The sequence below is a fragment of the Eumetopias jubatus genome, unplaced genomic scaffold, assembly GCF_037043125.1.
Source record: "Eumetopias jubatus isolate StellerSeaLion01/CBP00866 unplaced genomic scaffold, mEumJub1_p1.0 scaffold_1, whole genome shotgun sequence".
NCBI lineage: Eukaryota > Metazoa > Chordata > Mammalia > Carnivora > Otariidae > Eumetopias > Eumetopias jubatus.
Window position 1 is genome coordinate 13,327,164 of NW_028274807.1, and position 25,571 is coordinate 13,352,734.

Consider the following 25,571-nt stretch of genomic DNA (forward strand, 5'->3'; position numbering starts at 1 on the left):
TTGGGTTGGGGTGCTGTGGGCCTTGCGGATGGCATGGCTTAGGAAGGCCGTTGCCTGCCCTCCGTTCTACTTCCTGCTGGCGTTGGGCCCTGTGTGAGGTCTGTGCCTTGTCACCCTGTTTCAGACGCTGGAGGAGGTGCTCCTGGCCATCCTCCGACACCCCACACTGGAGGGCTGGTACCTGGCCCTGGAGCAACAGGCCCTCCCTCCGCACACCCTCAGCCCTGTCCTCGTGAAACTCCTGGCAGCCCACCTCAGCGCGGGGGTCCTACAGCTGCTGGTGGCTAGCGCCCCGGTCCTCCAGAGCATTGGTCAGCGGGGCCTCCTGGCCAGGTACTTGGAGGCCATCACTCAGAGCGTGTTGAAGGAGTTGCGAAACAGGAGGACTGGCTCGGCCATGTCACCACCAAAGACCCTCCCGCAACTGGAGGCCCTGCAGGGACTGCATCCCTACATGGAGGGCGCCCAACTCCGAGAGGTCACCCTGGCCCTGCTGAGCCTGCCTGAGGCCCAGCTGGTGGCCCAGTGGCCCACGAAGTCTCCCGGGAAGGAGAGACACCTGAACGCTCTTGGCAAGACCCTGGTCCAGCTGTTGACCAGCAGCCCCCAGGACCAGCTGCAGAGCAGTGAGCTCCTTTGGGCCTCCGAGTTTGTGAAAGGCCTGGGGACTTTGCTCCCCACATTGGCCGTGGACGAGCTGGATGCCGTATTCCTCCACACTCTGCAGAGAGAGCCAGCACTGGCCCCCGTGGTCAGGGTGGACCTGCTCGACTACTGCCTGGCCCGGCGGACGCAGGTGGCCCTCGGCATCGCCGCCCTGCTCCTGCAGCTGAGCTGCACCCACCTCCTGTGGTTCGAGCTGTGGTGTGGGCAGCCCGGCACAGGGCTCTGCCTCCAGGAGCACCTGGATGACTTGCTCCCTCTCCTCCACACGTACCTCCAGACCAGGACACGGGGCCCCTGCGCACGCCCGGCGGGAGGTACAGCAGCTGGTGGCTTCGGGCAGCTGGGGGTGTCAAGTCAGAGGGCTGAGGAGGTCTAACCGGGAACTCCCACAGTTGGGGTATGGGCTAAGTTCTGTCTGTCCTCCAGCCACTGACCGAGCCCTGGAGATCGAGAAAGAGGAGAGATTCGCACTCCCACCCCTCCCCTGTCTCGGGGCTTGGCCGTGGGTTGAGGTGCTGCCCCACGTTCCCGTCCACCCCCGGCCCCCCCCCCGCAGGAAGCTGGGGAGGGCTGGGTCGAGGAAGGGTCAGCACCGGGGCAAGGGAGGCATTCGGGGTGACCGCCCTTTGTCCCAGCCCATTGTCCCCAGCAGAAGAAGTGTCAGTGAGTGACGCTGAGTCAAGGCAGCTTGGGCCCAGCCCTCTCCACCTGTAGGGTTTCAGGTCCAAGGCACTTTTTGCTCACCTGAAATATACTTTAATTTCTTTTTATCGTGTGTATGAATGATTGTTCACTTCCTGCTTTCCCTCAGTGTGTCATGACTTTGTACCAGTGATAGGGAGCCTCCTTCTAGTCAGTGATTTTTTTTTTAAGATTTATTTATTTATTTTAGAGAACGCGTGGGAGGGGCAGAGAGAGAGAGGGAGAGAATCTCAAGCAGACTCCATGCTGAGTAGGGAGCCTGACATAGGGCTCGATCTCACAACCCATGAGATCAAGACCTGAGCTGAAACCAACAGTTGGACACTTAACTGACTGAGCCACCCAGGCGCCCCCTCTAGTCAGTGATTCTTGGTGTACCTCCCCAACTCCCGTGCCTTCGAGGCAGGAATCCCGAGCGAGTCCAGAACTTGGGTCCTCACAGTCCCACGACCAGCTTCGAGCTAGGCTTACACTCAGGGCCCGGTGTCGGAGGGTTGACTGACGAGAGGTAACCAGTGGCATGCTGGTCAGCCTTTAACAAACTGGCCCTTGCATTTGCCAATCTCCGTGGCATCTGTGCTCCTGCCCTGGCCAACCTCAAGCTACGAGTGTGACCTCGCCCAGTCACAAAATTCCTAAAAGTTAGCCGTGGGCTCTGTGAGCTGGTGTGTGCGGGCCCCAGCATGCTGCGGTGTGTGACCATTTCTCCTTTTTGTCTCTGCCTAGTGTCCTCTGCTGTCATTCCCGTCTTGAGGAAGGCCCTGTGGAAACGGCTGCAGGCCAGGCTTCTCAGCACGGACGGGCCCCCAGCGTCCGGGCTGCATCAGGAGGTCCTGGCCCAGCTGGTCCCGTTTGCAAGACCCAAGGAGCTTGCGGTCCTCATGGACCATTTGCCCGGCTTGCTTCGGACTCCGGGCAGGCGCGAGAGGTGTGAAGGCTTACGTTCCCCTCCCCACTTCACTTTTCCTTGTAGTTTTTAGAAACTAGTGGGAAGTTGCCGCACTGCTTTCATGCCAGTCGGTGAGAAGGCACCTCCTACAGGAAGTCTGCTTCTAGCCATCCTGCCTGGAGCGAGCACGTCTCCATGAGTGGATGGCTGGGTCTGATGCCCTGAGAGCAGCGGTTCTCAACCGGGGGTGATTTTGCCCCCTCCAGGGGACAGTTGGCCACATCTGACATTTTTTTATTGTCACAAAGCAGTGGAGGGGGGTTGTCACTTCTGGCTTCTAGAGGGTAGAGGCCAGGGGTGCTGCTAAATATCTTACTATGCATAGCACTGCCCCCCCCCCCGCCAAGAAAGAATAATCTGGCCCAACATGTCAGTAGTACTGACACTGAGATAGCCGATTTAGGCAAAGTCTGGACAATGTATCTTTTTTTCTGGTGCAGTAGTATTGTTTCTGGTAATTGTAAAACTGCTGGTGTATCTGTGACGCTGGAGCAAGGAGTCCAGGGCAGCCATGGACTCTGGTGCTTAGGTGCTGTGGGGGAATGGGACTCAGAGCATCTGTCCCAGGTGGCCCATTGTAATGGGAGTTACGCTTAAGCTGGAGGGGTTTAGGCCATCCCCCTGACTCTGTGCCTTCTGTCTCCTGTGCAGTTGGAGCGTGGCCGACTCTGTGTCTGCAGTGTTGGAAGGGTCGGCCGGAGAGCTGCATGCCTGGAGGAGGACTCTGTTGGAGTCCTGTGTGAAATGGCTGATCGTGTCTTTCCGTGGTGGCCAGCAAGACCGTGACGATACCCGGGATCAGGAGAGGCAGATGCTGCTGAGATTTAGTGAGCTGCTGGTAGGTGTCTTTCCTTTCCTTAGAGAGCCTGATTACACTCTGAAAGAGTGGAATAGACAGACCAGAGTTCACAGATGTGTGCTCAGAAGTAGTGGGAGATGAGCAGGGCCGAGTCTGCCCCGAGACGATGCGCCGCCGCCGCCTTCCAAGAATGGATGTGGGATTTTGTCAAGAGCATTTTTGCTTCTCCTGAAATGGTTTATGGTTTTGGCTTTTTTGTTTAGTCTGTTAATAAGATGACTTACATTAATTGATTTTTGATGGTTTAACTTTACGTTCCTGGGATACACCTGCTTGATTACAATGTATTACAGTTTTTCCGTATCGTTGGATTTGATGTGCTAATATTTTATTAAGAATTTTTCCATCTGTGTGCATGTGGGATATCTGTTTATAATTTCATTTTCTAGCAGTCTGTTGTTTTTTGGTTTTAGGATCAGGTAACATAGCCCTCAGAATGAGTTGGGAAGTTTCATTCCAGGTTTTTCTTTCCTGTGAGCATTGTCAAACGTCATTGCTTTCCTGTCTTCTGGCATACATAGTTCTCGATAAGAAGTTTGTCATTCTTACCTTTGTTCCCCTGCCTTAGGATCTTTTTTCTTTACGTTGTTTGAAGCAGCGTGATCATGATGTGCCTTAGAGTAGTTTTATTTAAGATTCTTATGCTTGGGGTTCACGGAGCTTCTTGCCACTGTGAGCCTAGAGCTGTCATAAAATTTGGAAATACTCACCTATTTTTGGTCATTATAAAATTATTTTTGCTCGGGAATAACATCCTGAAGGATAGGAGTTATTCCTCAGTCCGTGATGTAAAATTGCGTTAAAACTCATAGGGTCTGTGACTTGTATTTAAACTCTGGACCCCAAATTTAAAAAATACTCCTCAGGAAAATAACCCTAGGTGACAGTTGGGTGATAAATAGATTCGTAGGTTATAGATCAAGCAGTGTGCTTATGTTGTATCAGGAGACTTTTTAACCTGTATCTCAGCCTTAAATCATTGTGTTACAGGTTTGTGCATTCAGAGTACCTAGGAGCCCAAACGTGGCAGAACTAGGGGGCACGAGGAACATTCCCGAGACCTAGGGAGAGCTGAGCGTAGAGGAGGGTGCTGGGCTCACCCGCCACTGGTGACAGTGGCCCTTCCTGTGTGACCCCGTCGTCAGCCCCTCATCCAGCAGGCCAGCCCGATGACTGAGGGCAGGCTGTGCTCTTCTCAGGGATTTGCCTTCCCCCTCCCCTCCCTCCCATTCTCTCTCTTCTTTTTTCCTCTTTCATAGATGCACTGTTTCTAGGTTTGGGGTTCACAGCAGAGCTGAGCAGACAGTACAGAGTTCCCTTGTGCCCCCTGCCCCCACGCACACGCAGCCACCCACTCTGAGCCCACCTCACCAACCCTTTGAACTGAGGAGTAATTTTCATGTTGTGAAATACAGGCTCTTGGTGTGTGTGTGTGTGTGTGTGTGTGTGCACGCGTGCACGCGTGTGTGTAAATATGGGCTCTTAAGTGCAGAGTTTAGTGTTGACAAATGCACTTATATCCTTGTGCCCACGCTCCCATCAGAGATTTTTATCATCCCAGGAAGTTCCCTTTCCTCCAGAGCACCCACCCCTCTGATTTAACTTAGCGCTGTATTTGGAGATTTTCTCTACATCAGTGATTGTGGACCAGCATCGGCCCTGCTGGTGGTGCAAAGGTCTTCCGCTGGGGAGAGGTGCTGTCCTGTGTTGAAGGCCTGAGTGGCTGGCCCTGTGCGTGACGCAGGCCAAGAGCACCTTCTGAAGTGGTGGACAGAGGGAGAGGTAACAGGACTATTAGGGAGTGTTTTTCTGCTCATTTGGTGATCATAGACATGCTAATAAAACGACAGCTACTAGCAGGAATAATAAAACAATTTAAAAAATAAAGAAACAACTGCGTGCTTCTGTGGACTCCTTAGGTCACTCACTGTATTCCGTGTTTACCGAACGGCTCTAATTTAAGTTCTGTATTCTGTGCTTTAAATTAATTGAAGATGTCCCCTGAATATTTCTTGCTTTTATTCACAGAATTCCCTTAATGAAGTTGATCCTGGTGATTGGCAGAAATTTGTGAAGACTGGACTCAAGTGAGTCCGTTTTGGTCTCTCGGGGTGATTGAGTAAGGGCGTGAGTGTGCGACGCCAAGCTTGCATGGCCGCTCGTTAGCCCGGCGTCTGCGGAACATGGGCCGCTCCCGGTTCACGGATGACGGGGTGTGGGGTGCCACAGAGGCTGGACGATTTACCCACTGACATGACGATGACAGAAGCGGCCTTTAAAAAATGAAATATTTTTAAGAAACCAGAGCATGCAGAAAATACGACGGCAGTGCCCCGATCGAATAAGTGCCGGCAGTTTCTTGTGTTTGTCCCGACCTCCCCCCCCCCAACCCCCCTCCCGCCAAAGCGTCACTCTCCTGAGGTCCAGCTTCGTCATGGCCATGGGTGTTTTCCTACCTTGGTTGCACGCCAGCATGTCTGTAAATAGTAATGACAGTATATTAGTTGGCTTCACTTTCTATACAAATGTATCATCTTATGTGTCTTTTTTTTTTTTTTTTTTTTTTGCACTCAAGTGTTTTCGAGTTACCCATGCTGATACACTTAGATCTCAGCCCATTTGTTTTTGCTGCGGGGGTGGGGGCGTATGATTCTGTTTTCAGCCCCCACCTCACCCGCTGGTGGACATCTTCCTCCCTCCCTCCCTCCCATGCCTGCAGTGAAGGCTGCACGCCCCTTCGTGCCTCGTGCCAGGTTTTCTCAGGGAGGGGCGCTCACTGGCAGGGAGTGTGGCCACAGCTTCACTTTTACTAGATTTTTAGCTTGCTCTCCAAAGTTTCTGAGCTCACCTAGCACGTCTTTTCCTCACATCCTCACTCGCACTTGATAGGGTCAGACTCTTCAGTTCTCAGCAATCAGGTAGTCATGAAACTGTTTGTCGTTGTGCCTCTAATTTTCACTTCCCTGATTAGTCACCGACTTAAAACAGAAAAATCTTTACTTGGCCCAAGAGAAGAGAAAGATGTGAAGGTGGGTCACAGATCAATGACTGCCTTGGATCGCCATCATGAAATAGTGACATTTCTTTCAGGCTTCGGTTAATTTATATTTCTAGAATGCCCATTGTATGCTAAGTGATTCTTAAGGTTAGTCACATATGACTGAAAAGCTGCTTTGTTCCAGAGCAGGATGCTTTCATCCCTTCAGTGGGTTCTGAGGGATTGAAGGCCGAGAAGGCCTCTGAACCCCTGGATAGGAGTTCTCTGTAGCCGGACGCAAGGAAGCGGGGAGGCTGACATGGCAGGGCGGGCTGAGCAGTGAGTGGTATCTTGATTCAGGCTCAGCTGTTCTGCCTCCTGGCACTTTCACCGAACAGGAAGTTCGTTTGGTGTTCGCACCGCAGGAAAATAAATGCATCCCCTCCCTGTTTTCAGAAATGCCCCCTGTCATGGGTGGATGGCTAGGTGTGTGGTAAAGCGAGTGTCCTACAGTGATAGTAGTGGGATCAACATGGGTAGACGGGTATGCACTGTAAAATTTTCATCTTTGTGGTGTGTTAGAAATTTTTCTTAAGAAAATGCCAAGAGAAAGGTTTTTTTGTTGTCTCCTGCAAAATAAAACTCCCCTATGTGAAGTTCTTTCCCCCTTTGATTCTTGCCTCCTAGATTTCGGTATCAGGACCATGCATTTTTAAAGGCCCTCCATGCTGCCATACAGCGCCTGTATCTTCCTGAAAACTCCATGTGCGCAAAGCTCATCCAGCTCCCAGTGGTCCACATGATGCTCACGCAGCATTCTCTGTTTTTGCCAACTCTACTAAAGTCTGAAGAAGAGGAAAACCTGGACAATCAAGTAAAAGGTGCCCCTCGCTAGCTGCGCACTGAGGTTTAGCACCGATGCGTTTTCAGAGCTAAGGAGGCATTACCAAAATGGCATTAGGATGTTTTGTTTCTGTCAAATCCAAGCCCAAGAAGTGTTTCCTCAGACTTTGGGCCAAGCGGCAGAGGAGATAGTCTGAAGGGTCCTATCCTCTTGAAGCCACGCTCTGCCTAGAGACAGAATGAATATGCTCAAGCCAGTAGAAATCCCCATGGGGTCGGTCTGTAATCACCTGCTGGATTGAAGACAGCCGTCCCCTGAGTTCCTGGTGTGGGTGGTAGGAAAATCACAAAGGCCCCACCATTTATTTAGGCAGGAGTAGATATATAGAGACTTTGCTAACATAATCACAGAAGAGAATGCGTAGGTGTTAAAATCTTTTGGTGGCTTAAAATGTGGGAGAGGGAGTGAAGAGAGCAATGACAGCCTTGCCAAAGCCAGGGGGAGAGAGACGGTGGTGAAGAAATGCCTCATTTAAAAAAGGAAAAAGAGGGACAAGGCACAGTCCAGAGACTAATACTGTTCAGAGGAGGATTATTTCAAGCATTTAAATGTTCCCTGAAATGCTTCCTCCTCTACTTTTATTCTTGTGTGCACAACCGCCTGCACTGCTGTGCATTTCAGTGTTGTTTCCTTCCAGAAGCACTGGTGGATCTGATGTCGGTGGTGGTGAAGATGTGTCCCTCTGTCTGTGAAAGCAGCCACTTTGCCGTGCTCCTTGGGGCCTATGGTGCCACTCTCAGCGTCCTGGGTAAGGGTGTGGGGGCTGGGTGGTATGGCCAGGGGCTGTGAGGGGACCGGGCAGGCGATATGACTGGGGAGTGTGAGGGGACCGGGCTGTGTGACCAGGGAGTGTGAGGGCACCAGGCAGGCAGTGTGACCAGGGAGTGTGAGGGGACCGGGCTGTGTGACCAGGGAGCTTGAGACCAGGTGGTGTGACAGGGTGGAAGGAGCATGTGAGGGGTTCAGCTTTCTAACTGGACCTTGATTTGATTTCTAGACCAGAAGATTTTACTTCTCCTCCGGGCGTATGAACAGAACGACCTCAGCCTCGTGAACTTCAGGTGAGGTTGGGCCTGGAGGTGTGAGCAGCGGTCTTTGAAGGTGCTATCCAGAGATTGGGGGAATATGTTCTGCACAGCAAGCTCCCCAGGTTTTCTCTCATACCTTTTTGATTCTCGGGGAGAGGGTAGGCTGAATGGAGCTCCCCTAGGTCACATACCAGCTCCTGTGGAAGGCTTGGCCTCATGCTCTAAGGATGGTCCATATTCATCCCTGAAGGAGGAGGCCTGAGTTTGGGGTCCACATGGGAACTCTGTGGACATTCAGTGGACAGATCTCACACCACTAAATGGCGCCCACTTGATGGATGTGTCCAGTATGTCAGCTGCTTGCCTGTCCCCCCCCACCGCCCCCCCCCCAGGGAACAGCCTCCTAAAGAAGGTAATTTATTTTTGAACTTGAATGACTCCTGCTGATGTGCGCAGAAATGAGTGTGTATTTGGAGTTCAGTTTAGAAGTATTTAATTAAATAGATGTTCACTGAGCGCTTGCTGTTTGACGAGGTGCTGGGCCCAGCGCTGTTGGGAATACCTAGAGGCATAACACCCAGTCTTGCTGTCTGTTAAGGGAATCAGATTATTGTAAATGTAACTCTTTCTAATTGGCCTTTGGTGGTGGAACCCAGCTGTTAGGGGAGCACATGAGAGTACCCTCTCCCAAAGGGGAGGCAGGGAATGCTTCGTGACCGGGTTGGCACTGGAGGGATTGGATGGAGGTGAGGGTCAGTGGAGGAGCCTGGGCACACCACGTGGAAGGAACAGTGTCACCACAGCTGGGAGTTGGAAAAGTCCATTTCTGAGAATGGTGAGCAGGTCAGCTTATGTGCATCACAAGATGTGTGTAGGGAAAAGGTGGTGGGAAGGCCAGATAGACTGGTCGGTAAGGATTTTAGGTGTCAGACTGGAATATTAATCATTTCCATCTAGGAGACAGGGAGCTGACAGACGTTTTGGGGCAGAGAAGGAGTCCCCATCAGAGCCCGGCTCTCAGGGAGCACCCTCCACTAGTGGGGAGGTGGGTGGGAGGTAGTGGGGAGAAAAGTAGGAGGAAGGGGAGGCTTGGGGCAGCTTCTTCACTGGGTGTTGGTGGCGCATAACAGAGGCGTTGACATGGTAGACTCGAGGCAGGGACAGTCAGAAGGCTGTTGGCGGCAGACCTGCGGTGCTCATGGCCGCCTGTGAACCGGAAGGAAGCACCACCGAGCAGCCAGGATTCTCCTGCTGTGGCGCAGCGACTGGCCTATGGAGCCAGACCTCCCAGTTTTACATTCCAGCTCTGCCACTTACCGGCTGGGCAAGTGACCAGCTGAGCAACTTTCTTAACCCTCCCTGTGCCTCGTCCCCCATTTGTAAAATGGGGATAATAATAGTACCTACGTGACAGGGTTGGTACACAGATACAAAATGCAGATAACGGTGAATTAGTAGACGTGAAGGGCTTAAAAGTAAGTGGCACATCGGAAGCTCCAAGTAGGTGTCATCATCCCCCCACACCGTCACCCACCCTCGTCACTGCTAGCATCTCTGCCAGCCCCCCCCCCCTTTGTTAGGATGGGGACCAAGTGATAGAACACCTGTCACGTGCTCCAGACAGCGGCTGGCGAGTGCTGGCTGCTCGGCCATGCTGCCTGTGACGGTCATCGTCCTCCGTCATGCACTCTGTTCCGGTGGGGCCCAGTGACCTGTCTGCTCTCCCCCATCCGGCTCTAGAGTGCTGCTGTGGGGCCCGGCGGCGGTGGAGCATCACAAGACATGCCGGAGCCTGGGCAAGTCGCTGTGGCAACAGCCGAGTGTCGGGGACGTCCTCCGCCTGCTGGATCGGGACCGCATGATGAAGACCATCCTTCACTTCCCGCAGAACCGGAGGCTGCTGCCCCCCGAGGTGCGGGGGCCCAGGGGAGCCACTAGGGAGCACTCCCAGCAGCAGTGCGTGCTCTGCTCGACCCTCAGGGGATTCTGTTGGCAGCCTCAACTAGAGCATACTGCAAAACACAAGCGCTGTTTTTCTTGCGGTTTGTTAACATCCTGTTAAGTACAATTCCAGCTACATACGGAGGTAGCAAGACAGGGCCCCCCACACCTGTCACTCAGCTGCAGCAATTATCAACACCAGCCGTGCTTGTTTCTTTCATAACCCCCCCCAAAAAAGACTAGTTTGAAGCAGATCCCAAAGATCTCCATTTCATGTTAGAAGTGCTGTTTTCTTATGCTTTTGAATATTCAAAATCATTGGAACTCTATAGATTAGTGGCTAAGCACTCACATGTTACCACATTTATGTGGCCAGACCACACATTTCTGTTTGTTTCGGGCTTTTTCAGGATGCACAGGAACTGATCTTTAAAGACCGGCGCACAGTGGATCTCGATGGCCTTTATGACCCCTGCTTTCTCCTGCATCTCTTCAGTGAACTGACCAGGCCAGGTAACCGCAGCCTTCTGTGGGGCGGGGCTCAGGGCCCGGATGCAGTCAGCTTTCTTGTGGGAATTACCACCATGATAACGGAAGGCTTGTTTCTCATTCTAAAAATCTTCATCCACCTTCCCACCTTTTTATTTCAGTGATTTTTCGGAAGAGTAACAGTGAATGTTTTGAATATACAGTGATTAAAAAAAATATATAATTTTAAAATCTGGGAGTGTCCCTTCATCCTTGATGTTTTCCTAATTCTCAATGGCAAGAGCCTTTTCTGAATTCCCATTAGATAGTGATCAGATGCCACCAGATTTTATCCTTGAAAACGAGGGAGAGCCTGCCGAGGTTGACTTTTTGTTGGGTTAAGTGTAATTTTGAATTTAAGTGTCGAATAGCCAGAGGGTGGGTGTGTTTGTGAGTTGTGAGAACGTAGGGCGGAGACCGAACACAAGCACGCACACGTACGCACTGTTGAGGACTGATGGCCGATCCCCACGGCGAGTCTGTTGCGGCAATTCTGTTGGATTGTGGCATTGTGTCAGCGGTGGGCGTGTCATATCTCATGTGGTTTTCAGTTGCGTTTTCCTGATGGCTAATGTCGTCGAATGTCTTGAGGTTCATTTGCCATCTGTGTGTCCTCTTCATTGAAATGTCAGGCATGTCTTTTGCCCATTTTCTAATGGGATTTTTTTTTTTCACTGTTGAGTTTGGAGGGGTCTTTATATAGTCTAGATGCTCATCCTTTGTTGGATATGCGGTTTGCAAATATTTTCTCCCAGTCTGTGGCTTATCTTGTCATCCTGGTGACAGAGTCTTTCACAGGGCCTGAGTTTTTCATTTTGAGCAAGTCCAGCCGGTCACTTCTCCCTTCTGTGGCTCACGCCCGTCCTGATACTCTTGGCTGGGAGAGGCAGGAGTGGCCCATGACTGCTCCTCACGGGGCCTCCCCTGATGAGGAGGCCTCCTCTGATCTCAGGAGCAGGAGGGGCCTCTGGTTCCTGCCCGCCACCCCCCTCTCGGCCTTGTCTGGCGGACGCCACCGCAGCAGGGGACTTGGGTTCCACAGCAGGCTCCACACCACGCCTTGGCTGGGGTGGGTCGGAGCAGGGCCGTGGCTTTCTCTGAGGGGTTCGGCTGGAGCGGAGCAGTTACTGTCCACATTTTCTGTCTTACTAAGCTGCTCCTTTTCTAGTCTTTCATCTAGAGACTAGAGAGAGCAAGGCTTTTGTTCAGGCTTTGTCTGTGCCTCTTGGTTTTCTGGGCCGCTGCCTTCTTCAGCTCAGAGTCTAGGACACCAGGAGCAGAAAGAAAACGCAGGGAACTGCCCTGAGGCCCCCCGGCTGGTCAGCTTCCTTTCTGCCTTTCAGAGTCTTCTTACACCTGTCCGGGATTTTTCAGCTGTGTTTACTAGTAGACGTAGAGAAAATATGTCGACTCCATCTTCCTAGAATTAAACATCTAATTTAAGTGTTTAACATTAGATGATGATATATTCACAGTTCAAAATTCAGGTGGTACCAGAGAGTGTGCGGTGAAACTGACTGTCGTTTCCTCCTGGCGGGGACCTGTGTTAGCTGTTCCTCACAAGTGCTCCTGGGCCCGGCTTGCTCCTTCATGGCCTGTCATGGCTCTGGTCAGGCCTACATGGAAGGCACCCGGGGCAGGTGTGGGGCGTGGGGGGAGGCGCATGTTCTGCAGCTCTGGCCTTTGGTGTGGCCAGCATGCTGCCTGCAGGACGCCCAGGCTCCTTCCTACTGGACTTAACGGCCGCATGGATTTAGGTGCACTGGGAGACCGTGTCTCCTTTTTCGTGCTGTTTTGTCCCCTTTTCAACTTAGAGTTGTCCTTTTATGCTCCAGTGCTCCTGCGTGCACACAGACTTGCTGACCCTCCACCACTGCCTCTCTTAACAAGATGACAGGGCCGGTCTCGGAGGTTTCTCACTGGTGGCCCCTGAGGTTGCTGGGGCCCCCCGGCCTCCGTGACCTTGGTGTTCTGTGGCCGAGCTAGATTTCATTTGCCAGAGAGCAGGGGCATTTCATACCAGCGTCCGATCACTGCAACGGCAGGCAGAGATCTTCACTGACCCCTAACAGGGACTTCCCAGTAGCCTAACAGAGACACAGGGACCGTGTGCGGCCCGGACGCTCTCCTCCTTCCCCCTGCCTTCAGCCCTGGCGAGGTCTGTTTCTCATCAAACACGAAAATAGATTTTCCATAGTCTGAAAATATGAGGTAACTTGAGGGGATTATAACAAATCATTTAGTCCGTTGCTCAGGCTCTTAAGAGAGCTTTTAAGAGACAGAAGGCAAAGGCTTGGAAAACACTAATAAAAAAATACTAAAATTAGGACACAGTGTTGTTCTCAGGATCTTGAATGCTGCCGTTTTTGGATGGGGAGGACGGTGGGAGGCCTCCTCTGAAGAGAGGTAACTCGTACATGGTCTTTTAGTAGGGAAGTCTCCAGATACAGCCTATTTTAAGTTTTATAGGCATGGTACATGTAGGAAAATTTGCAAAACCTGTGTACCCCTAAAAAGGATTTGTGGTAGCTTAAAATACAAATTACAGTAAAATCTTTCATGGTAAAGTTAGACAATTTTAAAAAGCAGAGAGGTGGATAAAGATATAAATACGAAAATTAAAAGAAAAGAAGCAGACAAGAAAAACTAGGTCATTAAATTTTGCTCGGGAATACTTGTCATCCAGAACAAAAAGGGGAAGCATCATGTTTTAAACAAATTTTGTTGTCTGATAAAAGGAAGCAAAGCAGTTTGTAGGGAGAGGGAAATTTCTAGCAGTAAAATGGTAAGTTGAACAGAACAGAAATCTGTGAACAGCATAGGGCCAGTGTAGGCTAGGTTTATTGTTGTGGAATTAAATCATGAATTTATTTTTCATACTATTTTTAACATGTATTTTTCCTTTTGATTCTGCCCTTGGTGGGAAAGTAAGCATGAAGAATGTCTTAAGTGAATTTTTACTGAAGCCTGGTAAATAGAAATGACCACACATCATATGTGTGTGGTGGGAGTTTTGGTGAAAGCACCAGCTGGATCAAGGAGCAGCACGTAATGGGCGGCTCTGCAGGCCCCTTCCTAGGCAGTGCCCCTTCCTGCCCAGCAGGAGCCAGGGCCCTGTATTTGAACTTGATGTGAATGGTACCGTGCCGTATGTGTCCTTTCGTCTCAGCTCCATATACCCCACGTTGTGTTTGTGAGGTTCCTTCGTCCTGTGTGTGGAGCAGAGGTTCTCGACAGTGTTCTTACTCCCTGCAGTGGCCCCCAGGCCCCTGTGTTGCTAACATCTTGCAGTCCTAAATTGGGCAGGGCGCCTGGGTGGCTCAGTCGTTAAGCGTCTGCCTTCGGCTCAGGTCATGATCCCAGGGTCCTGGGATCGAGTCCCACATCGGGCTCCCTGCTCGGCGGGAAGCCTGCTTCTCCCTCTCCCACTCCCCCTGCTTGTGTTCCTGCTCTCGCTCGCTCTCTCTGTCAAATTAATAAATAAAATCTTTAAAAAAAAAAAAATCCTAAATTGGGCAGATGATTAGTTTTTAAGTGTGGCTGCCAGACTTCAGAGAAACTCTAGTCTCACTGCTCCATTTCAGCCTTCGCTGAACATGGGAACCTATTTTCTTAACCTCACTGCTTCCCTACTCTGAGTCCTTGGCTGAGAAACAGGATCTTAGCCATGGCAGTGACAAATGCTTTTTCCACAGCGAATTCTTGTCTTCCGCAGAACTGGGCGGCTCTCTTCAGCTCATCACTCACAAACATCGCAGAACAGAGAGGCCAGCATGCAGTTCTGTGAGCCTCGTCCCCAGACCACGGAGACACAGGCCCCATGGACTCCTCAGTCGTCCCCTGCCAGGCTGCCCCCAAGGGAGGGGTAGAGGAGGAGGCATGAAGAGGAGCTCCTGGGGCTCTGGGGCACAGTTGTACTACCACTGAAGCCCATAAGACATGGGGTGCTTTTTATTTTAATCCTTGACCACTGTGCTGGTTCAGCCATTTCAATCTGAAGATGTGTTATCAGAAGGCCAAACTGCGATTTACGAGGTTCCTGAAACAGAGTAGTGTTTATAACGATGTTTTGATAGCCTCTTACACTTTCCGCACCCCAGGGCAGCTCTTTTCCTGCAGGGTGACAAAGCAAAGACTTCAGAGAGTAGCAGATGACCACAGACATGAAACTGACTTTTCCTCAGGGACACGTGGAAAATCCATTTGTCTTAGAGAATGTCAGTGATTACTAAAAATACCCTAGCCAGCTGAGTACTAGCTGTTTTTAAAGCGAGTGTAATATTAAATGTTTAAACTGTTCTCTTTCCCAAATATATTCCATTTCCGTGTGTTCAGTGTGTAGGTATGTAGGTGTATCTTAACACATCTCATCTTTTCCAAAACAGTGTTATCCCACAGTTGGATGCTTTTTTAAAGCTTTTGGGGTTCCCCCCCCCTTTTCATCAAAACTTGTCACTTGTTAGAAATGAGGAAATTTAGTCTGTACGCTGTTGGAGCCCAAGATTATTCCTTTTTCATCCTTTTAATTTGCATCTGGATATTAAAAATGGTTTTCTGTTGACAGATGTACTTGGGTTTTGCCTTTTTTAAATCCAGTCTGACCATCTCTCCCTTTTAATTGGAATGTGTACACCATTTACATTTAATGTGATTATTGATCTGATTCTGTTTTATTTTCTTTGTTGGTTTTTAGCTACAGTGCATGTATGTGTTGCTTTAGGGTTTATAGTACTCACCTTCAATTTATTGCAGTTCCCCTTCAAGTGAGGTTATACCACTTCATGGATAGTAGAAGCACCTTACAACAGTATTGATCCATTTCTGCCCCTCCTGGCTTTCTATGCTGTTCTTACCAGAGATTTTACTGCTGTATACGGTAAAACCCACAATATGTTGTTTTTGCTTCAAATTGTCAGTTACCTTTTAAGGAGATTTAAATATCTTCTATTCACCATCTTATAGTTACCATTTCTGGTTCTCTTAATTCCTCTGTGTAGACCCAGGTTTCCATCTTCTGTCATTTTCCTTCTGCCTCAAATACTTCCTTTAAGAATTCTTGTAGTTCACATCTGCTGATCAGTTCTTTTAACTTTGTTACAGGAAAAAAAGGCTTAACTTTTGAAAGGTTTTCATGGGGTATAAAATTCTAGGCTGACAGGTTTTTGTTTTTGTTTCTTACTGTACTTGAGAGATGTTGCCACCTGATTTTGGATTGCATTGTTTGTAGTAAGAAATCTACCACCAGGCCACCAGAATGGCTCAGTTGAGCATCCGACGGTTGGATCTCAGCTCAGCTCTTGATCTCAGGGTCATGAGTTCAAGCCCTGTGTTGGGCTCCATGCCCAGCATGGAGCCTACTCTAAGTTAAAAAGAAGAAGAAAGAAATCTGTCATTCTTACTTTTGTTTCTCTGTATGTTGTGTGATTGCTTTGAAGATTTTTTTTTTTATCATTGGTTTAAGCAGTTTAATTACAATGTGCTTTATTGTAAGTTACTTTATGTTCCTTGTATTTGGGATGTTCGTTGAGCTTCTTGGCTCTGTAGGTTTATAGTGCTTGTCAAATTTGGAGAAGTTTTGGCCATTATTTCTTCAAACGTTTTAGGGACTCTAATTACACATACATTAGCCTGCTCGAAAATTGTCCCACAGCTCACTAATGTTCTCTTCCGGTTTTAATTTTTTTTTCTCTGTGTGTTTCAGTTTGGATCATTTCTGTTGCTGGCTTAGAGTTCACTGATCTCTCTGTCTAAAACGTCTACTCTGCTAATAATACCCTCCAGTGCATTTTTCATCTCAGACATTTTATTTTTCATCTCTGGAACCTTGGTTTGAGTTTTTACAGCTTCTGTATGTCCATTTAACATACTCAGGGTTTCCTCTAGTTCTTGAACATGTAGAATACAGTTGTAGTAGTTACGACAGAATCCTGGTTCTGTTACCTTTGTCATATCTGAGTCATTTTCACAGGGTGGATTCTTCTCTTCTAACGGGCTATGTTCCTGCTTGTTGGAATGTCTGGTAATTTTTTATTGTAAACCAGACATGAATTTTACCTTGTTTGGTGCTGGATATTTTTATATCCCTGTGAATGTTCTTGAGCACTGCTCTAGGACACATCTGAGCTCCTTAGAAATGGTTTGATCCTTCCAGTCTTGCTTTGAATCTCTGTTAGATGGCACCAAAGCAGCGTTTTAGTCTGGGACGAACTTTGCCCCACAGCTGACGTTAAATCCTTCTGAGCGATCTGCTCTCTCCCTGTGAACTGTGAGGATTTCGCCCTGGCCGGTGGGGAGACAGGAACTGTTTCCAGGCAGGCGCGAGCCTGGGGTTGGCCCTGTTCGTCAGCCTCAGGTAGCTTCCTCATGCACTCTTGCCGAGTGGCACTCCGCTGAAGACCCTGGCGCTCTCGGAGTGGAGCTGTCTTCTCTGGGACTCTCCTGTGTGAACTCTGGCCACCTTGGCCTCCCAGCTGTGCGCTTTGTCTGCACAACTGCTGAGTTCTCCAGTCTATGCCTGGGCTTGCCCTCCCTGTGCCCTGGCCTAGAAAATCTCCGGGCTTCGGGCTGGGACGATCAGAAGGTGTGCATCTTGTTTGTTTTCTCTCTTGGAGATTGCTGTCATTCGTTGCCTCATGCCCAATGTCTTGAAAAACCTTGTTTCATTTCTAGTTTTTTTAGTTGTATCAGGTGGACAGGTAAATCAGGTTTCTGCCACACTCTTGGCCAGAAGTGGAAATCCTGGTTATTCTTGGAGAGGGTGTCAACGTTGAGAAAGAGGAAGGAAACTGTGTGGATGCATCTGCCCTACCATTGGTCGCCCTTCAGGCGAGATGCTGGTGGAAGGTCTAGGGAGCTCCGCTTCTTCTGAGGGAGAAGGAAACTTTATGGTTTAAAGAGATTTCTATGCTCTTGGGCAGCCACCCATTTGGAGACTATTATGTGCCTGTGGAGCTATTCGGATGACAGAGGAGTATCTGATTATTACAATTTTTCTTCTTATTATTTATTCTCAGGTTTTTTTTAATGGCCAAAATTATCCTTTTAAAAGTCTAACTTTAGCAAGAGGGGGAAAAAAAGAGTTTGACTTTTTAAAAACAATATTGGTGGTATTTCTTTTATCGATAGCATATTCCAAGATGACACACTTGGGGTCGTCCCGTCCACTGGTTTGTGTTTGGTTCCTAATTCAACCAGCTCGCCAGTCACTCGGTCTAAAGAACGTCTGCACGGGTATGACCATGACCAGACTTGCTGCTTCACCCTTTTTAAACACAGTGACCTGTCCCTTTTCTAAGACTTGACTTCACAGTTTTCATCTTACGATTTGTGACAGTATTTATGTTGTAAAAAGGCCTAGGTCTTTATTTAAGAGGATTTAAAGTGTCCTGAATTTTTTTATTGGTGATCAGGCTTTTTAAGTTGTGGTCAGGTGGGTCCCCTTATCTGTCTGACCTTCTCTTGGTCACGTCATTTCCTGAAGTGGTTGTGAGTTTTTACAACCTCGCGGGTGACAGATGGATATCAGATAGCAAGTTCTTTAGACTCTAGCTTTTGCTCAGGCTTGGTGAGCCGCTCTTCTGTGAGATTGTTTGAAGAATGGATATAAGTTAATCCTCCATAAAATTGTTGGGCCAGGGGCGCCTGGGTGGCTCAATCAGTTGAGCATCTGCTCAGGTCATGATCCCAGCGTCCTGGGATGGAGCCCTGCGTCAGTCTCCCTGCTCAGCGGGGAGCCTGCTTCTCCCTCTCCCTCTCCCTGCTGCTCCCCCTGCTTGTGCTCTCTCTCTGTCTCTCTGTCAAATAATTAAGAAAATCTTTAAAAAATAAAAAAAAATTGATGGACCAGGTCAGACAGGTTTGCACTGGCTGGATTTTCCAGCTTCCCTGTCTTTCATAGTTTCCTTAGTGGTGTTTGTGGCTAGGAATTCAGATGCTGTGGGCCAAACAGGGTAGAAACGGGGAGTTGGCTTTCTCTGCCAACTCCCCAGTCGTGTTCCCCAGGCCTCCAGCATGCTGGGATCTCATGTCTCAGGTCTGAATGGCACCTCCGTTGTTCTCTGGCTCGTTGAATACTTCTGAGAAGTAATGAAATAATCCCAGTTGGGATCGACGAGCATTTTAGAAGCTGCAGGTATGGATTATTGCCATGCAAGGGAAGATAGGCTTTTATCCAACTTCACCAGAAGTTAAAGGGAGCTGGAGAGACTTGGATTTCTTGTATCTCTCACTCCTAACTGATGTTGGCAAAAGGAAATTTAATTCCGCATGTTACACAAGCATCGTGATCATTCCGTGTGTGTTGATAGCTAATGTTGGCAAAATGCAAAAGGAAATTTAATTCTCCGTGTTACACAGGCATCATGGTCATTCCGTGTGTGTGTATTTAATGCCGAATTTTACTTCCATAGAATTTGTGGTGGATTGTCGAAAATTTTTGGATTCCAATTCTCTGGGCCTAACTGTCACGGCCCTCAGCAGCTATGACCCCCAAATGCGAGCTGCGGCCTACTATGTGCTGGCGGCCTACTATTCGCAGTTGGAGGGGGCACGGTTCCGAGAGCAGTCTCAGGTGAGTGGGGCTGAGGGTCCTGGCGGACCTCCGGGAGCTGGCTTTCCACTGGGTCTGGTAGCAGCATTTCTGGGGGACACAGAAGCATGTTGACAGGAGACTTCTGATAAAGAACCTAGGCCCGTTCCCTTTTAGGGAGTGATGCTAGAGATTGCCTCTGGCTCTCAACCCTTGGGGAGATGGAGAAACTTCTCGCCTTCCAAACACTTCTTGTGTGTCGGGTGGCAAAGCAGTTCAGTTTCTTTGGTCTGAACTCAGTGGTTAAGGCAGCTGTTACCCAGAACACACCGAGCCCCAGAAGCCTGTGCCCCCGGGTGGCAGGGGGCAAGAACAGCCCGGCTTGTCGGGCCGTGGAGCCAGGGTCCCTCTGCCCTTGTGCACGTGGCCAGCTCCTCAAGGAAAAGCAGAAGCTCCCCTGAGATGGCAGAGAGCAGGGACATTGCCATTCTGAGCGTCATCTCTGGTGTCCCCTGGGATGTGAAGAGTAGACCACCCAGCAAAGCTGTAGTTGGAGCTGCACGAGACAAGGCTGGTCACAGTTCTGAAAATTCTTGTCTTTTTTTTCCCCCCCGTCTTCTATTTTCCTGGTTTTAAGCTACTTTACCTGTTGGATGTAGTCCGGAATGGGATCCGAACTCAGAACATGAGACTCACCTTTACCTTGACTCTCTTCATTGCCAAAGCAGCCTTGCAGATTTTGAAACCAGGTACCACTGCATGTCCACTTGTTGGCGTTAATGTGATCCACCACACATGTGAGAAGGGACGTGTCTGGCTCATCCAGTGCTTGTAACAGTGAGCCGCGTGCATGCCCACGGGAGCAGACAGTGAATAAAGCATGGCTGTGAGGAAGCTCTTTATGGGCCCCTGCGGGTGAGATCAGAAAGAAACCCAATGAGGAGGCCCAGTGCAGAGCAATGTGTGTGATGGGGCGTGGAATATGTATTCGCATTTGCTATAGGCGTGTGAAGCGCGGTACAGGGCTGCTATGAGGGGGGTACGTGGATCCCACACGTGGAGGGCACCTGACACAGGAAGTCTGTCCGTCGGCAGCCGCTGGTCCATACTCGAAAGTGAGAGTCTGCGCGGCTCGTGGGTTGTTAGCCAGAAGGTGTTTGGCCCGGATGTCACTGCACAGGTGCCAGCTAGGGCCCGAGAACACGGCTCCTTGTGTGACTCCCCGCGGGGTACCACTGCTGAGGTAGCCTGAGGACAAATGTTGGTCACATTAGGGGCCACGGGGTTCTGTGTCACATGGTCATGTTCAGATGAGGAAGCAGCCCCCTATCTGAGGCCCCCCAGGTCAGATAGCTTGTCCAAGGCCCCACAATTCCTCTCTAGTCAAGTTGCTGTTAGAATTCGGATCTGGTTTCTATCTTCTCCTGTACAGTTTTTATTGTATGGTTTTTTCTTCTCCTTAGAAATTGCAGGAGGAAAGACGGTAATCAGTCATTTGTAGACTCTAAAGCAAAAGACACTTTTGAGAAACTATCCTAGCAGAGGCCATGGTGATTGGTCCGGGCTGTGCCACTTCAGACCAGTGTCAGGGTCAGGGGCACAGGCAGCAGTGGTCGTGGGATGGCCTCCGAGGATCCAGGCAGTCGGGACAGGTCGGAGGCGGTGATCCGAGGGAGGGAAGCAGCAGGGGGAGGAGGTGTCTGTCCACCTCGGCCTCGTTGCATTCCAGAGTGACCCGGGGGGTGTATGAGGCTCCCGTGCTGTGACAGTGCCCTTCAGCGGGAGGCCAGTGGGAGTGGGCATCAGCCCCGTGCTCTCCGTGTGACCCGGTCCCCCTCTGCGTACCAGCTGAGTGGGGCTACGTGCTAGGCTGCTGGCCGGGGAGGGGCAACATCCACGTGGTTTCCAAACCGGGAGAGGGCGCCTGTATGCAGCATAGAACCGGGGTGTCTTACTGCCGTCTGAGTCTCGAGAACTAAGACTCTGGATAAGCATAACAAAAGCGCCATGGGGGCAGAGCCTGCTGTCTGACCCCCAGATCCTGCTCCCCAACTCCAGCGGAGCACGGGGGTCCTGCCAGTGCTGCTCTGAGCGACTGTCTGCCTCTGTTCCCAGAGGAGCGCATGTACTTGAAGATCAACAAGTTCCTGCTGTCACACGAGTACTTGAATATGAACAAAGTTCCGGGCTTCTACCAGTTCTTCTACAGCTCAGACTCTGAGGTAATGCTTCTAGAGTCCCCGAGGGCCCCCAGAGACTCCTCTTTTGGATTATTAGCCACTGCCGGCGTTCTGGCATTTTCCCCCCGGATACTGTGGGCGGCACGGCAGCCCAGTTGCACGAACAGCATTGGAGCAGGAAGGCCAGAAAAGCGGAAGGCCGCGTAGGCTCGCTTGTAGAAATGCTTTTCATCCTCACGCCTTAGACACCCTCCCTCAGAGACCTGGTTCATTCTGTGTTCTTGGTGAGTGGCCGGGTTCTGCATTAAATGTTCTTTTGTCGCACACCTGTGTGAGTTGGCACAGGGCAGTGCTTAAACTTGACCTGAGGACCCCAAGTCACATCCTGAGGATTTTTAATGACACGGTCAGCAGTAGAGAGATGTCTGTGCCGCTGTGGCTGCACCTGGAGAGAGTGGGGTTTGAAGAGGCGCCAGGTAAAGGGGCTTTAGCTTATCTAACAGTCACCTCCTGTCTGCCTGGGTTATAGCAAAAGACAGAACGGGAGTGGGTGTTCGGGATCCTGCGACAGGGGATGCGGGACAAGCACTGCTACGAGCTCTGTGCCCGGCGAGGCGTCTTCCACATCATCCTGTCGTTCTTCAGCAGCCCACTGTGTGACGGCGAGGCACAGGTAGGCGGCCCCCCCAGGCTGTCTGAGAAGAGAAGGTCTGGGCTGCTTCTCAGGGTTTTTTTGTATATTTGGGGGGTTTTTTTGTTTATTTGGGGGAGAGAGGTTGTGTGGGGTGAAGGGCAGAGAGAGGGAGAGAGAATCTCAAGCAGCCTCCACAGTCAGCGCGGAGCCCGATGCGGGACTCGATCTCATGACCTCGAGATCATGACGTGAGCCGAAACCAAGAGTCGGATGCTGAGCCACCCAGGGCTCCCCACCCACCCCCCCACCTCCCCCCACCCCCGCCGCTTTCTCTGAAAGTTTGATTTGCAAGTCAAATCCGTGGGAATTCTAATCCCAGCCTGGACATGACCGACCTACTAATTTGACACTAAGCTGACTTTCTAGGAGGGAAAATGAGATCCCACGAGTGCCTTTCGTGTAGCCTGCACATGGGCTGGCACTCACTGCCGCCTGTCTTCGGGTGACATGCTCTTTATTGTGGCCCCTTTGCTGTGCCCTGGCCTGATAGTAAGGCCTGTGCAGAGGGAGGAGCTAACCGGTAATCGTGGGCCTTTGGAGCAGGCTAAAAAGTCTAGCAACAGATGACCCCTATGAATGACTGCGGGGCTTTCACGGAGACCGTTTCGAGCCACAGGAATGTCACTAAATGCACAGAAGGTGTAGATCTCAAAACTCAGCTACAAAACAAGAGTCAAAACTGACGGTCTCAGAACCAACAAGGGAATCCCCTTGACCAAGAGCGCGTGTGTGAGTGTTCTGAATGCCGACGGTAGTTGGAAGGAGTACCTAGGTAAAGCCTAAGGTATTTGGAATAATTTCTAGCCTCGTCAGCTTTTGTGTCTGATAGTATATAAAATGTGGGTAAATAGGAGCAGATTGGAAGTAAGAAACACGTGGGAATGAACTGAATTTGGATATGGTAGTTTTTTATTTTTTGACATGGGAGAAATCTAAAACAGCCAATTCACCGTTTAAGGGGCAGTCCCATTTTTATGTCTAATCTTTCCAGGTGATAAAACCGAAGGGACAAAATGGGCCACTAGCTGTTTGTCTGGGTGAAGACTGGGTCCACATTCTCCCCCAGCCTCACATGTGGGCCATGTGGTTTCTGAGCCGCGACTCTGTGCCTGTGGGTTGGTTCCTTAGGATGGGCTCGCAGGCGTGGGCACCCGCAGGGCCGGGCAGTGGCTCTGGAGCCTGGGTGTCTGGCCGGCGCGGCCACCACGCTCACAGACTTAGCCAAGCAAGCTTTGTCTGCAGCCACCGCCTGGAAACGTAACATACCGTCGTACTGTTTAACTTGTTCCTTTGGTCCGGTAAACTTGGTTTTTGTACTGAGAAGTAACTCCTGGTTTTGGGTTTTCAGAATTGGATTCTGGAAATTCTACAGAATGCTGCCCGGGATGCCCAGTCTGCCTATGAGATCCTACGGGACTATAGCCTTTTAACGTGGATTTTGCACATCCTTGAGAGCAAGTAAGCACCTCGGGTGTGAGAGGTGTGCCGGGTGGGAAGAGAGTGGGCAGAGACCATGGCGTCTACTGCTGGCTTTAGTGTTGGTGGGAAATGGGCAGTAGAATCCATACTCTCTAGTTGGGACTTCAGGGCGTTGTCCAGCTAGAAAGGAGAATCGGGGCCCCGCCCTACACTGAAGCCTCGTTTGTGTGGCAGGCTCCCTGTTTTGACTTGGGTGCTGTGCCTTTGGGGGCCGCGGTGGGGGTGAGCAGATGGGATTGCTGAGAGATGGGGCAGCCTGCTCCAGCCGAGGTCACCGAAAGGAGAGGATGTGGCAGTGAGCGTTCTGGACTTGGTTGCAGGTTTCTGGAGACCCAGCTGCTGTCCAACATCATCTCCTTGCTACACACACTGTGGGTGACCAACCTGGGGGACAAAGGAGTGGCATCGGAGGGCCAGCCTTCCTGCCAGCCAGGGTCCCAGGAGCCTCCGAAGATGCTCGCCCTGCACTTGGTCAATGAGTTCCTGTATGTTCTCGTTGTGCTCACGAGGCACCTGAGGTAAGCCCCTGCCCCGCCAGGCGTGGACCCTGGCGTGGGTCACCTGTGGACATCACCTCTCGGTGGTCCCCTCGGTCCTGGCTCCGCCAGTGGGCTCTGGGCCCGAGGGCTGCTATCGGTTGTGGGTGACGTCAGAAAACCTATTTTAGCTGCTTCCTCTTTTCTGCTTCAGCTTTAGGAGGTTCCTTTTAAGACCCTGAGAACTTGGCATTCTAGAAACCTAAAATGTGTCATAGCAGATCCTTTTTAGCAGGCAAACAACTTGCTAATTTGATTCAAGCACTTAAAGTGGTATTTTTGTAGAAAGAACATCTTTTCCATAACCTTTAAACCTAAGGAAGTCAGGGTGTTCCCAAACTTGCCTCTGTCTTCACTAGCCTACACAGATTCACTTATCTGAGGAGCTTCTTGAAAATTTCAGTATTTTCATCTGGCCCTTTGGAATAGTGCTCCTCAGTTCCTCAGAGAGTTGAATCCTCCTCAGATTCCATTGTCTTAGAGAAAATACAGCCTGTGCACTTAGAGTTCTGACTTGGAGAGTCAGACTTAGAGTTCTGAATTGATCATAGATGGTTTATAATCTCAGAGTGAAAACTTTCTTGATAAAGCATTTGGTCTTTCATTGTTCTGAATTAAATTGTGAAATCAGTGCCGACAGACCAGTTTCTTATTATTCCGGGGTTGTGGAAAGACATACTGGTGTTTGAGAACTGATTACTGTTTGAAATAATTTTAAAATTGTGTGGAGCAGATGGTATTGAATTTTAAATTCCCTCGAGTGCAGAGTGGATTTCCTGCGGGTGCCCACGGTCAGGTTTGGCCGTGGATGGGGCTGCGTCTGAGAGGCCACGAGGCACAGGGGAGTCGGCCGTCCTGTGGCGTTCGGTTAGGCGGCTGGCACCCAGACCCTCACGCTCTCTCTGCCTCGCTCTTCCGGTTAGCCGTGGTTTCCAAGAGATTCCTGTGCCTCCAGCATGGAGAGGAGACTCCGGTCCCCACTGTGCCTCCCCTGGAGCGGCTTGCTTTTTCCTGTTCTTTGTGCTGGGCTCCATGCTTCCGTGTCTGTTGGGAGGACACCCTCGAGTCGTGGGTGGACCGCTGGCCCCTCTGGGTCTGTGACATTGCCCAGCCGCCCCAGTCGTGGGCTGCGGGATGAGGAGGCAGCTTTTGCTCAGTCTGTGTTGTTGGCTCCCAACAGGCCGACCTTGGCCTCTGCCCAGCTGACCTGCTTCTTTGAGGCCCTTGACTCCGTGCTCAAGTACCGGTCCACCGTCATGCAGGCCTTCAAGGACATGAACCGCTTCACCGTGAACGAGACGGTGCTGTCCACCAACGATGTCCTCATCCTCCTGCACAAATGGAACCTCCTCGAGAGAGACGCTAAGCTCCAGGAGGACCTGAGAGTGGCCATTGAGAGATACCAAGTCAAGGAGCTACAGAGTGGGTGTCAGGAGCCAACTGTCTGGTGTTCCCCAAACTGTGCTCGCGTCCCACCACAGAGCAGCCGGCACTTGCCCTCTCTGAGCACGAGGCTTAGAAACAGGGCGCATCCTGCCCCCTCGGGGAGACCTGGCTTTGAGTCCCCCTGCGCCCCTGTCACTGCTCGCTGGGGGGGCGGT

The 25,571-nt window shown here is 50.6% G+C and overlaps 1 protein-coding gene and 1 long non-coding RNA gene across 2 annotated transcripts in view; one reads left to right on the plus strand and one right to left on the minus strand.

Moving 5' to 3' along the window:
- URB1 (URB1 ribosome biogenesis factor) overlaps positions 1-25,571 on the plus strand; it is a 64,449-nt gene that overhangs the window by 36,308 nt on the left and 2,570 nt on the right. The window contains exons 22-37 of the mRNA XM_028115827.2: positions 125-980; positions 2,095-2,296; positions 2,969-3,155; positions 5,205-5,263; positions 6,841-7,034; positions 7,695-7,805; positions 8,055-8,118; positions 9,826-9,997; positions 10,437-10,539; positions 18,963-19,123; positions 19,719-19,830; positions 21,197-21,303; positions 21,791-21,934; positions 23,304-23,413; positions 23,755-23,952; positions 25,151-25,392. Of these exons, the coding sequence (XP_027971628.2) occupies positions 125-980; positions 2,095-2,296; positions 2,969-3,155; positions 5,205-5,263; positions 6,841-7,034; positions 7,695-7,805; positions 8,055-8,118; positions 9,826-9,997; positions 10,437-10,539; positions 18,963-19,123; positions 19,719-19,830; positions 21,197-21,303; positions 21,791-21,934; positions 23,304-23,413; positions 23,755-23,952; positions 25,151-25,392 (3,022 nt within the window). The remainder of the gene's footprint in view (positions 1-124; positions 981-2,094; positions 2,297-2,968; positions 3,156-5,204; positions 5,264-6,840; positions 7,035-7,694; positions 7,806-8,054; positions 8,119-9,825; positions 9,998-10,436; positions 10,540-18,962; positions 19,124-19,718; positions 19,831-21,196; positions 21,304-21,790; positions 21,935-23,303; positions 23,414-23,754; positions 23,953-25,150; positions 25,393-25,571) is intronic.
- LOC114218657 (uncharacterized) lies at positions 5,215-10,005 on the minus strand. The gene is made up of 3 exons (XR_003611229.2): positions 9,690-10,005; positions 5,633-5,653; positions 5,215-5,449 (listed from the first exon to the last, which is right to left on the minus strand). It is a non-coding gene; the product is annotated as an uncharacterized LOC114218657 (long non-coding RNA).